This window comes from Gadus chalcogrammus, chromosome 14 (genome assembly GCF_026213295.1).
Source record: "Gadus chalcogrammus isolate NIFS_2021 chromosome 14, NIFS_Gcha_1.0, whole genome shotgun sequence".
Lineage (NCBI taxonomy): Eukaryota > Metazoa > Chordata > Actinopteri > Gadiformes > Gadidae > Gadus > Gadus chalcogrammus.
This window is the reverse complement of record NC_079425.1, coordinates 17,652,401-17,665,577: the sequence shown is the minus strand read 5'-3', so window position 1 is coordinate 17,665,577 and position 13,177 is coordinate 17,652,401. Positions and strand designations below refer to the sequence as shown.

The 13,177-nt window shown below is 46.1% G+C and overlaps 1 protein-coding gene across 1 annotated transcript in view; it reads left to right on the top strand.

Annotated features, from left to right (window-relative positions):
- The window catches only part of uacab (uveal autoantigen with coiled-coil domains and ankyrin repeats b), a 37,703-nt gene extending 26,905 nt beyond the window's left edge, over positions 1–10,798 (top strand). Inside the window, exons 7-19 of the mRNA XM_056607236.1 lie at positions 170–276; positions 2,279–2,460; positions 3,308–3,345; positions 3,987–4,052; positions 4,175–4,282; positions 4,717–4,749; positions 5,229–5,321; positions 5,953–5,983; positions 6,104–6,153; positions 6,577–9,144; positions 9,443–9,595; positions 10,198–10,263; positions 10,641–10,798. Of these exons, the coding sequence (XP_056463211.1) occupies positions 170–276; positions 2,279–2,460; positions 3,308–3,345; positions 3,987–4,052; positions 4,175–4,282; positions 4,717–4,749; positions 5,229–5,321; positions 5,953–5,983; positions 6,104–6,153; positions 6,577–9,144; positions 9,443–9,595; positions 10,198–10,263; positions 10,641–10,712 (3,567 nt within the window). The 3' untranslated portion in view covers positions 10,713–10,798. The remainder of the gene's footprint in view (positions 1–169; positions 277–2,278; positions 2,461–3,307; positions 3,346–3,986; positions 4,053–4,174; positions 4,283–4,716; positions 4,750–5,228; positions 5,322–5,952; positions 5,984–6,103; positions 6,154–6,576; positions 9,145–9,442; positions 9,596–10,197; positions 10,264–10,640) is intronic.
- The last annotated feature ends 2,379 nt before the right edge of the window (positions 10,799–13,177 follow it).

The window sequence follows — 13,177 nt, the reverse complement described above, 5'->3', positions numbered from 1 at the left end:
GAGACCAGCCTGATTAAATAAAGGTGGAATTGATTTTGGTCTATTGGTCAAGGTGCGTTTGTTCATTCATATCCACATTTACACCACGTGTCCACCATGCGTGTGTGTGTTGAGCTGAGCCTGTCACACCCAACACCCTCATGTTCACACGCTGTGTTTGGGTGTGCAGGATGGGAGGACGCCGCTGGTGCTGGCCACCCAGATGTGCCACCCACACATCTGTAAGCTACTGCTGGAGAGGGGAGCTGATATCACCCTCCGGGACAAGCAGAACAAGTAAATGCACACACACACACTCGCGCACACACTCGCACACACACACTCGGACACACAATGGTACACAAGGGTAGCACTGGGACTGGCAGCACAGGACGGCCGAAGTTGGAGTTTTTTCATCATCGCAAAATGAATGACGCACAGATGCAAACGATCCATTAAATGTGTGAAGGAGAAAACAATCATTAATAATGTCTAGAGGACATTGAAATCCATTTCTGAATTCTGATGTCGGTGTGGAGTTGGGATGAGTTTGTTTTGACGCAGTGGCGGGACCACATCACCGCCGAGTCCTCTCTGATGGATATGAAACGGGACGCTAGGTTGCGGATTAGCGGAAGCTGTGACGGCCAAAAGGCCAGTGGCAGATTGCCCAGTGATGTTTCTGGTGCTTGAAGTATGCCAATAGTATCCTTCATAGAGCAACCACATTCTCTAAATGTTTATAATACTGTTTTTATTAGTTTACCTTGTGTAGAGATCTCTCTCTCTCTATAGGTGGCCCTCTGTCTCTTAGCCTCTCTCTCTCTCTCTCTCTGGCTCTACGGGTGTGTGTTGTCTATTTTAATGTTTTAAATGTCTTTGTTCGTACATGTACTGGAAAAGGTTGCTGCATCAAGAGATGCTCTAACCGTAAGCAATTACCCCTGAGCCACCAAAAAGATACTATCAATTACCCCAGAGCCATTAAAAGATACTATCATCTTCACCATTTGCCACCACGGTGGCAATTGGTGAAGATGATAGTATCTTTTAATTATAACAATTAACTTCCGACTCTTGTGTATTATTTAACCCACACACACAAAAGCCTTTGACGCACTGCACACACAATAAATTGTAACGCTGTTTTTGACATTTAATGTGCAGCAAGAAACAAACTCCACTATCTAACAGACTCCAGGTTCCCTACAGTGGTCTTCCTTCCACGCAGACATCTGTTGAGAACATCAGTTTTCCTGGCATTTAAAGGACAGCTTCACATTTATATTCTGTTCGTCTTTTATTTAGTGATATGAAAAATTCCAACTCTGGCCGTTGTCCACATTTTTCTTATTGCCCTACTGCCACAGCCAATCGGAGCCAATCTGCCAGTGCCAGTGCAACCCTTCTATCCAAAAGAGGCTGGGAAGCCGGACATTCCAAAGGCTACAGGCCGTTGTTATTGTCTACATTGTTGTTTCTCTACACATACCAGAGCAGGGGCAAAAAGCAGGCCCTGACTCGTACTCTAGCTTAATGGGACACTCTATTCTCTATTTGTAATGCGGGCAGGACATTTGCATGTGTGGGTGTGTGTGGGTGGGTGGATGTTTTAATTTCAACCTTATTTAGACAAAGGACCCAACTGTTCCAGCTTGTGTTTGCTCAAATTAAAACGCAGTTATATAGATATTGACAAAATAGAAACACTTAAATTGTGCTCCTTTCAAAAATCCATAGTTAGAAACTCGGGTCCTGATATGTAAGAAAAGTAAAAACGTATAATTATACACTGTGGCGGTAACCCCTCCAACGAGCCACCCAAGTGGCTTCGCTGTGCTCTGCCAACCAAGACTGAGGTAGATGTTGTACGAACCATCTTATTAGCACGTTGGCACTATGCTACAGGCCGAGGTGTTGCTTCCAAACACGTTGGAGCACTCGTACGAAAGCGCAGTTATGGCAGGTTGCCCTTGATTAGACGTTGCACCAGTTGTGCAGCCCTACCCAGCCTCAAAGCAAGGCCAGGTAAGGCTGCTGTCCTGGCACTTTAATGTACACACTGATTGTATGTTGTACATCCTGGTACTTAAGAATAGTATTTAGCATCATGTAGCTTCTTATTCTAGCTATCTTTGTTGTTTACAGGGAATGAGTTAACCTATCTATTGTAAGTGCTTGGTGCGTGTTTCTATGAACATATATTCACAAATATAGCAAAATACATTTAATGAAAGGAATTATAACAGTGGTGTTTCGTAAAACCATGTTGAACATGTCCGTCCCCCCTCCCCGGCAGGACGGCGCTGATCCTGGGCTGTGAGTACGGCTGTAAGGACGCCGTGGAGGTCCTGCTGCGGGGGGGGGCGGACGTGATGGCGGTGGACGGCCTGGGTCACGACCCCTACCACTATGCCCGCCTCAACAAGAACCAGGAGCTCCTCGCCATCGTCAAGACCCACCTGGACAACGCCAACAGAGGTAACCCGGTTCCGCCCGGCAGTCATGGGCTCATGTGGGGGTCCACACTCTTACCATGGATCGAAATATGGGTCATCGATGTCAACAAGTTGTTTAACTTCAATGATCAGCCTGAACATCATCAGAGAAGTTGTTGTTGGTAATGGAATACATTCAGGTGTTCCGGTCTTTGTATATAAAATTCGAGATGGGTTGAGACTATGTCTATTAACAGACTTGTTAATAGTTGGGATGAATCGTTGGTCATATGATCATATGACTCTGGCTTATGTACGTCGCAATTACCCTCAGGCTAGTGAGTGGCATATCACTGTCCTGTATCACAGCATGGGCAACAGCCCTAACTGTCTCGACACCAATGACACAAAAATGACATAATGTCTTCAGTATAATTAGCCTCTACACTCGGCTCACCTTGTTAAATACATCTTTAGACTCTTAGTGGGTCTGTTTGTGATGCAAGTTGAAACCGGATGAGCTCACATTCCTTGCATCTTGACTCGTATCTTATCGTTAAAATAAAAATATGACAGGACTCTTCTTCTTTCAAAAAATGTGTATCTACGGGTTCCTTTAATCATGGAGGTGGTCTATTGCCCTGATTTTCGTCTGATTTTCAGCTTCTTTTCCCACGGGCCTGATTTAAAATGTTCCCATTTTATTTACGGTATTGCTCTGGAGCATCTATGCATTGAGCCCCCCCCCCCCCCTTCGTTCGGGGCTGTCGTTATCCTTGAGAGGGAGCTGTGGATCCATACAATACGTCTTTCCTCCAACTAGTTATTACCATCTGTCCCCTTGCAAAGACACTAAAGTAATCGTATATGTTGTCTTCTTCTCTTCCCAGTGAAAGAAGCTGTCAAGTTGGAACAAAGAAAGCGTCAGGTAACCCAGCCGGACACCCCACATGCACGTGAAACAATCGCATGTAGCGTAGGCAGACCACGTAGGCGTAAAACGTATTAATCCTACACCAATTGCAAACTTGTATGGACGATGAGTGTAAAGTCAATGTGTGCAAGTCTAAAGTAGAATTGTGTAAATCCTCTGCGTGCATACAATTTGACCCGATGCCTTGACGCCCTCACCATGTGATAATTAGGCTGTGTGCCTCAACTTCACTGTCACCCACTTCACACTAGGGGAGAATGCTTCATGCTTCATGCGGCCTTATGTGAATAGCAATCGACTGACCTTTAGGCACCAATGTTTTTTTCACAAATCCCATTGTTGGAAACGCAATGACCCCTTGGCCTCAAGTGATACACAGAAGCTATGTTTGGCAAAAAGTGTGGTATTTTTTTTATTTAATTTTTTTATTATATGTTTGTAACCTACAGTTTAATTTATATATTTATATTTTTTTCAATAGTATTGACCTCTTAAATAAAAAATAAGTGTGGAGCTGCTCGGTGTCATGTTGCTTCTGACTGCCCCCTAGTGTACACAATTAGGAATTGAACGTATTTTCATTGGTATACAGGTGTTCAATGACTTCAATGGAGACATTTTGTTTGTTTTAACAGCAGTCGCTGCGTAAGGCAGAGGAGAAGCCAGAGGTGTCTGATTCCAAAAGAGACCAGAAGATTCATGTACGTTTTAAGTGTCTGTGTGTGTGTGTGTGTGTGTGTGTGTGTGTGTGCGTGTGTGTGTGCATGTGTGTGTGTGTGTGTGTGTGTGTGTGCGTGAATAATTGTGCTTTGGCTGTGTTCAGGACTTGGAGAAACAGAATGAGAACCAACAGGAGAGTTTGCGGAAGTTCCAGCAGGAGCAGAGGACTCTTTTGGAGCAGGTCAACATGTTGCAGCAACAGTTAACTCAGGTAGCTTGCACAAAATACACAGCTAGAGGGCTACCCATCATCTCATCACTGGCAGGGACCTCACTATAGGATATTACGATTTCAGAGTGTCGATTTGATATGAATTGCGATTCTGTAAATATTGCGAAATTTTATTGTGCGATTTTATCTTTTGGGTTGGGGTTTTACAAGTCATTGTCTGGCACAATGCAACCCACATAGTTGTTGTGACTTGACTACAGATGACTACAATATAACTCCCTCTGTAGGAAGATGCCATTCGTTTGCTTGCACTAAGATTGCTGAAGCAAAGAATCGTGGTAGTTTCGAGGCAATTTTCTTGTCTCCCATCCCCTGACCTCTGAGGGTTATTCTGTCTGTTCAGTGAGACTCAACTGCTTGAGGAAAAGGGAAGTTTTAACTTAACCGGGCATATTTGTCTTTTTCCTATGTAGGAAAAAATCCCTGTTGAAGATGTAAACAAAGAGGTAAGGGATACTCAATGGTCCAAGACATTGTTTAAAACCAGCACATCAAATCTTTTGTAGATGCCCCTTGGTAATTTATACAGCCTCGAAGTAGATGGAAATATATCTAGACGCCATTTAACTTGACTGTTTTCTGTTTGGCTGCCCCTAATCATTCTGCTTTGTTGAGTAAAATATTGAATGACGTCTCTCAATAGCACACTATAGGACTGAGGGGAATTTCTCAAACATGGCTTGCATGACATCACTCACCCTAAAACCTCCTGGGCAGCAATAATAACATACATTTATTCATATTGCTTCTTCAAAAAAATGCAGTACAGAAGAAGTTGCTGAAATATAATGGTAGAAGTGGAAATGCTGTATACCCTTTCACACACGGAGTGTAAACCACATAGATCAAAGAAAGGTTAAGATATGATGTGTTTCATTATGTTGTCAATTCCTCATTCTCTCATTGTGTTCCTCTATTTTACTAGAGGGAACAGCTGAAGAGGCTTGGGAGTGTCAAGGACAGAGAGGAGGGGCCTCGGCCCCAAGAAACGGTCAAGGTCCAGCTGAAGAACACCGTGGTGAGTAAAGTGGGCAGCGGGACCTCTTGTGGTAAAGCAGTTAGCGAGGTTCCAGGAACAAAACAAGTAATAACTTCACAAATGTTATTTTTGGCACTACGATTTTGTAGCTTTTGTAACCGAATGTTTGATTGACATTGCCTGGTAACCCATATTTACGATGTATTTAAAATGTTGTGCATTTTTAAGTCAAGCACAGGATCAATCCATATCACTACGATGTAACCCACAACATCGCTTGCAAGATACGTCAATTCGAATTCCAGTCATGCATTGAATGAGCCATGCATCAAATCCCAAATGATCCTATTATTAGCTTCAGTTCAAATCATTCATTTCATTGGAGTGATGTTTCGCTCGCTGTAGTTACCAATGTTCAAGTATGCGTATTAATGCGAACCATAACCTGTAAACAAAACAAAGGACACACTTCATGTCGGGCCCACAGCCGTCATGTTGTTGTTGCTCTGCTGTCCCTTGTTGATTTATTACTATCATTAGCCACGATTAATATTATTGTTTTTCTTCTTTTGAAAAGTGTGAATGCCAAATTGGAATGACACAATTAAAGAAAATATTGTTCCGAATTCAAATTAATTCCTGTAATATGTCATATGCTTGTTCTTTAAAGGGTGACTATTCCGGACAGTCGGTGATAAAGGGTGAGTTGGGATCCATGATCCGTTCTTATTTTCAATTACGTCTTGTGCCTTTCTATTTGCTAATGTATAAGCATAAAGGAATGCACAGTGCTGAGGTTGTGACCTTTGTTTCTTCTTTAGGAAAGGAGAACATTTTGTCCAGGCAATCTCACAGCTTTGATTCTTCTCAGGTAGGCTGAAGGCCTCTGTTGAACGTCATTCTTAATGAGGCTATGGAAATGGCTTCAATAGGCCGTGCCCTTAGAAATTTGCAAGCAACAAGCTGGTAGAAAAAAATTGCTCTGACCCTGGGGATAAAAGTTCAGCCTTTTAATAAAACTTCCTTGTTTTACTTTTTACCTGAAAGAGTACCGGTATATTGAATCGTTTTTCTTAGAAAAGATCTGATCTTCAAACCAACCGATAAAGCCTTCAATTTATGAAGCCAATCTTTCAAAGAAATATCTCTCTTATTTAGGTTAATTTAGGTTAAAAAAAAGAAGCTTAAAGTTAGCTTAGAATGACTTCTTGAATAGAAGATTCAAAACAATGTAGCAATCAATAATCTTTTTTTTTTGTTGTTGTTGTTGTTCCTTATGTATAACAACGTGTAGATGCTCCAGAACACCGGGGCCTCGCACTTCGGCCCCAGAGCCGCGGGGTCCGGTCCACACGCAGCGGGATGGGAACCCGCGGGCGACACGGACACGCTCCGACGGGAACTGGACACTGTGAGGAAGCGGCTGCATGTGGCCGAGGAGGACCGGGCCCGCTTGCAGTCGACGCTGAACCGCAAGAATCAGGAGTGCCAGGACGTGGCGGCCAGCCGCGAGGCGCTGCGGAAGCAGGCGGACCGGCAGGTCCAGGAGCTGGAGGACGCCCTGGGCGACGTGCAGAAGCGGATGGTGGACTCGGAGTGCAAGGTCAAGCAACTGCAGGCCCACGTGGTGGCGGTCAAGGAGCACCTCGGAGGCCAGGCGGCCGACGAGCTCCGTGGCCAGCTGCAGGAGGTCAAGGCCAAGTACGAGGGGGCCTCGGCCGAGGTGGGCCGCGTCCGCAACCGCCTCAAGCAGAGCGAGAAGGCCCTGGAGGAGTACAAGAGCAGCGAGGGCCAGCTCGCCACAGAGGCGGAGCGGCTGGGCCGGGAGCTGGACGCGCTGCGCGGCGAGCGGGACGCGCTGGCTGGCGCGCTGCAGGCGACGCAGGGCCAGCTGCAGGAGGCCAAGGCCAAGCCCGGCAACGTGGTGCCGGCCGAGAAGTTTGACAACATGAAGAACCTGCTGACCAACGCGGTGGACGAGAAGGAGCGGCAGCTGGCGGAGCTGAGGGAGGACTACGACCGGGTGCTGGAGGAGGTGGCCGAGCTCCACCGGGCGGCGGACAGCCAGCTGCCGCAGGCGGGGAAGGCCACGATGCCATCGGAGGAGCACCAGCGCATCAGGGCCGCGCTGGACGACCAGAACGCATCGCTGAAGAGGAGGCTCGCCGACGTGACCGCCAAGAGCCAGGTGCTCATCCGAGAGGTGGAGGAGAGCGAGGAGGAGCGGGAGATCCTGCGGGAGCAGCTGGACGAGCTCAACGGCAGGATGGAGGCTGAGTTCGTGCCCCTAGGGGAGCACGAGGAAGCCAAGTTGAACATGGTGAAGGCCATGGAAGAACTTGAAGACAAGATTGTGGAAGCCAGTGAGCGCTTTGGCAAGGCAGAGGCACAGGTGCAGCAGCTCGACAGCGACCGGGCGTCCCTACGCCAGATCGTCACCGGTCTGAAAGCTTCCAGTGAGAAGCAGCAAAGCGAAATGGAGGCCGTTCTGTCTCAAAAGGCTGAGATGGCGGGGCGGCTGGAGCTTTTGCAGAAGAAGTGCGAGGAGCGAGAGGGAGAGTTGGCCCGCCTGACGGAGCAGAGCGGGTCTCTGGAGCAGAGGCTGGACAGGGACTACGTACCCAGAGAGCGGCACGAGCAGGTGAATAGGGAGCTCAGCGTGGCCCTGGAGGCCGCTGTAGCCCAGATATCCAAACTGGAAGCCAAGGAAAAAGAAAGTGGTGAAGAGTTGAGGAATGTGAAAGACGGAAGCAACATGTTGAAAGAAAAGCTGGAGAAAGTTCTCTGTGAGATGGAAAAGGATTACGTGAGCCTGAAGGAGCATGACGGCATCAAGGTCAAGTTGAGCAACAAGGTGAGTGAGGCAGAGAGCCATGCAAAGGGAATGTCTGAAATGTATGCGTCATCCCAAGAGGAAACGAGAAAGCTGAATGAGGAACTTGAGGCACAGAAGAAAGAGCTTGACACCATCCATGAGGCGATCGCATCCAAGTTTGTCCCCAGGACGGCCGTGAAGGAGGAAGAAAACTCCCATAAGGCTAAGGTTCAAGACCTGACTGAGAAGCTATTGCAAATGGAGGAGAATTACAATACAGAGAAATCGGCAGGAGAACGCCTAAGGCGGGAGATGGAGGACCTACGTCGAGAGGTCGGTTCATTGCAGGAGAGACTTGAAAATGCTTGCAAAATGAGCAAGGAAGCGGAAGGGCAGTTCAAGGGCAGGTTGGAGGAGGCCACGCTGAAGTCGATGGATGCAGCGCGCGAGTACAGGGAAGAGGCCACCATAAGGGCCAAACTGGAGGAGCAGAATGCACTGAACCACGCCAAGATCCACAGCCTCGAGGCGCGCCTCCAGGCGGAGTCGGCCCGCGTCCAGGGCTACGACCAGGCGGCCGTGCTCGCGCAACACGGCCAGGAGAAAAAGGACTTGGAGGCGGAGGCGGATGTGGCGGAGCTCCGCGGGCTCCTCCGCGAGGAGCAGGAGAAGGCTGAGGACGTGGCGGCGCTGCGGTCGGAGCTCCTCCGGGCCACCCACGCCCTGGAGGAGCTCCGGGGCAGCGAAGAGCAGGCGAGCCGGCTGAAGGCGGAGAACCGGCGGCTGGAGGGGGCGGCGGGGGAGCTGGGCGAGCGGCTCCTGGGGGAGACGGAGCGGTGCGACGGGCTCCAGCGCGACACCGTCCAGGCCCGCGAGGCGGAGGAGCGGGCGAGGACGGAGGTGAGGAGCATGCTGGAGAAGGGCCAGGCCATCGACCGCGAGACGAGGGAGCTGAAGGAGAGGTACGACGAGTCCATCGGCACCATCGGAGACCTCCAGAGGAGGATCCAGCTGTCGGCAGAGCAGATCCAAGTCAAAGAGAAGAAGGTATTCAAGCATTCTTCAACTAAAATGATATATCCTTCTTCAACTTTATAATCCATCATTGGTGTTTCACGTTTTGAAGAAAAATGGAAAATTGGATAGATACAGGACCTTGGGCATGGGGTTGATTCATAAATGCACCAATTGAAGTTACAAGTGCTGAATGTACATTGTGTGATAACTCTGAAGATTTAAAGACGTTAGGCTGTCCCATTGGTGTTAATGGTCTGTGTGTGTGTGTGTGTGTGTGTGTGTGTGTGTGTGTGTGTGTGCTTCTTTGTGTCATCGTGTCCCCGTCCAGATCGCGGAGCTGATGACAGATGTGGAGCAGCTGAAGCAGGCTGTGAACGGTCTGTCTCAGCTGGCGTACGCCGGCAGTGCGCCCAACAAAAGACAGACGCAGCACATTGACACACTCCAAGGCCAACTCAAGAGCCTGCAGCAGCAGCTGGCTGTAAGTGGACACACTTTATATCCACCAGCATTTAATCATAACTGGATCTCATCCTTTTTTATAGTATATGAGGCAGTAGCCCCCCCCCCCCCCCTTTTTTTTTCTTAAACATGTGTTGTCGAGTTTGCTGACGAGTGTCGGGACTCTTTGGCTTTGTTTATCAAAGAACTGTACTGAAGTAATGTGTCTCATCATTTTATCAGTTTGTAATCTATTATTTGGACTCTAAACAAAGGCGTCTTGGTCCTACCTGAATCCAGATGGGCCTAAATGAATGTGGTCAGGGGTAAAACATATTTCTCATTACTTAATCATAATGGATAGTGTTTCCTGCCAAGTTGAGGAGTGTTCTCCCGCGGGCCTCTTTTTTTTTACCATATGTTCTCTATCTTATTGATATAAATGAGGCCCTGATTTCTCCAAGCGACACATTGGAGATGAACAATGGGTAATGGAATTTCGGCCAAGATGGAGCCTGTTTGAGTGCTGTGATGGCCAGCACAAGACTGTGGATTTTCCTCACAATTTAATTATCTCTCTCCCCAACCCCTCCCCTCTCCATTTCCTCTTGTCTGGGGTGGCCCTGTCTCCTCCTGGCCCAGGACGCTGAGAGGCAACACAGGGAAGTGGTGTCCATCTACCGAACTCACCTCCTCAGTGCCGCACAAGTGAGTCATTCTGTCCGGAGTAATCATCGCATCCTCCGCTTAACAACACTAAACTCTCAGTCAAACATTTGTAGCCTAATTTCCTGTATGTATCTTAACTTCCACTAAACTATTACCTAAAATTAAGTATTCTAAACTTTTTACCTAGAGAACACCGTGGAATTTAAATGATCAAACTGTCCTATTCTCTCTATGGATCCTTATTTTCTGGTGTCATTTTCCCTGTCTGTTTAAATAACATCCTTTGTACTTTAATCCGGCAAAACCTTTAACCTAGTTGGCACATCGTGTCATTGACCATCAATTTCATCAACTCGGTATCCACCAGGTGAACGATTGGCCCGATGAACGACATGTCCTCTTTTTGTCTCTCCTAGGGCCACATGGATGAGGATGTCCAGGCCGCCCTGCTCCAGATAATCCGCATGAGGCAGGAGTTTGTCTGCTGAAGGGAGCTGCCCCCAGTGTGTGTGTGTGTGTGTGTGTGTGTGTGTGTGTGTGTGTGTGTGTGTGTGTGTGTGTGTGTGTGTGTGTGTGTGTGTGTGTGTGTGTGTGTGTGTGTGTGTGTGTGTGTGTGTGTGTGTGTGTGTGTGTGTGTGTGTGTGTGTGTCAACCACTCTGAAATTGCCTACACATGTACACAGGTTGTACATTGGCTGGGATGTCCATCGGAGACGTGTATGTAGAGCACTTGAAAACCTTATTGTGTGAGGATCTGTCTGTGAATTACGACTCTTTTTGAAGCGATGCGTTTTCAGTGATTAGGGCCTTTTATCTCTCAAGGGGCTGTACCTGCTGCCTATGCTACTATTGTCTACTTCTACTAATGAATGGTGTAAAGCACTGCTTGGACTTGGGGGATTCTGGGAAACCATTTCTGTGTTCTGGTTGTGAACTCTTGAACCACCGAGCTGAAGTGTAAGCTGATTATAGAGAAGCCCAGATTGTATTCTGATTCTGATTCACTGGACCATGTACACTGTGTCTACTGGTCGGATCATTTAGGTCCCAGCACCTCTGTTTCCTACACTCACCTCTACTAGTAGTACTTGTAGAGATACACAAAAAAAAATTCAGGTGGTGAAAAAGAACGCATTTGAGGTGAAAGAAAATATATATATATATATATATATATTCATATCCCATAATTAAGTCTTCCGTAAGAAAGTTGGCCAAGTAGGACAGCATTTGTTGGTGTATGAATGAGTGAGACCGTTTCAAGGTATTTATTTTTTGATACAGTGATTCGTAGATGGGTTTTAGGTTAGCTATTCAAGAGTAACCAAACAATGAGATCAAATGAAATACGACCTCAGGGATAGAAACGGCAATTGCAACAAGCTGTTGTTTCACCAGTGATGATACTAATTGGCTCTAATGAGTGAAAACTGATGCCTCTTGCATTCTATATTTAGTCTGTATGGCATGTGACATGGCACTAACTGTCGATAGGGCATCCTCGGTTCGGCTCCTGTCCCTTTGGTTGGATTTGTAGCGTTTGGTTTCACGGTTTGATTGAAATCATGGACACGAGTCCTGGTGTCTGAATGGGAAACTGAGAAGCCGCTTCTTGCTGAGTTGTGAAGAGCAGATCCCATTTGCTGTGTGCTACAGTTTGCTGTGGTGCATCCTCCTTCTAGATGAAACAAGAGTGCCCTCTAGTGCTAGGACTTGGCAGGCCAAGTCAATAGGAAATTAATAAAAGTTTGCTCGGGGTTGGGCAACAGTTATTTTAAGAGAAACATTTGCATGTTTGGTCGTAACATGAAGATTATTTGACCATTTGATTTTAGAATCCAAAGCTTTTAAAAGTCATACCCATAAAAGGGGTAGTTGGGATATACTATATTATTGTAAAAATATAGTAAAAGCTTATCTTCAATGCTGTTAACAGCATTGCAAAATCGTAATGAAAATCCCCCACTTTAATTCTCAATCGTTCAATCAAGTGTAAACCTGTGTTCACCTTTATCCAACCCAAGAAATGAATTCCCTTTTTTCTTTAAAAAAATGTTATTCAACCCTGAGCCAGCTCTCGTGACTTGTCATGATTTGTTTTCGTGGTGTTATGATTGTTGAGCTAGTCTCTTTACACTGATATATATTTTTCATAGCTTTGTACTACTTTGATTACTCTACACTATGTGATGATATAGATGATATTCAGCTGGTCTGGAGTAGAATGGCATACACTCTGAGGATAACCTTTTACTTTAAGAAGCTATTTGATGAGTTAAATGAAATGGGTTTCTTTTTTCTGTGGATGGCTACCATTTTATGTTTGCCAAAGTCAAGCACTCCAACGTCTTCTTCTCAAGGCTGACATGCTCTGTAAACTCAAATTAATCAATAGTTGGTCTTATACCTTTTTAGCAACAACAAAAAAATCTATAACGTACAAAAATATTTAAAGGTTAATGGTACTTCCAAATCCATATTTTATTTGTTTAAAAGTTGTTGGTGGTCTCAAGTTGTATCTGTCCTTTACTAAAACAACAATGTGTCCAGTTAATACAATATAAGCCAAATCTGTCATTTTCTTTTCTTTGAAAAAAATACCCTTTGTGTTTTTGAAATAGTGATGCAAGATCAATTAAAGTGCCTAACATAGAAAACAAACTTTGGGTCCTTTTCTTTTGTTGCTCGATGACATTCATACATGATATCATTGGATTTATGTTAACACAAATAAACATTTATGTTGCAAAAAGAACATCCAACAGTCCTGGATGTACTTTTATGACTCCCCCGTCTCTCTCGTCTTCCTTTTGTGGGAAGCAAAGCGGAGATCATGTGGTTTCACTTTAGGTACAATCAAGGCAGGAATGGGAGCGAGTGGCTCTTTGGCACGCTCGGCCAACTTTCATCTTTCAGCTTGTTCTTCTACTGATTTGTATTCCCCCCCCCACCCCTT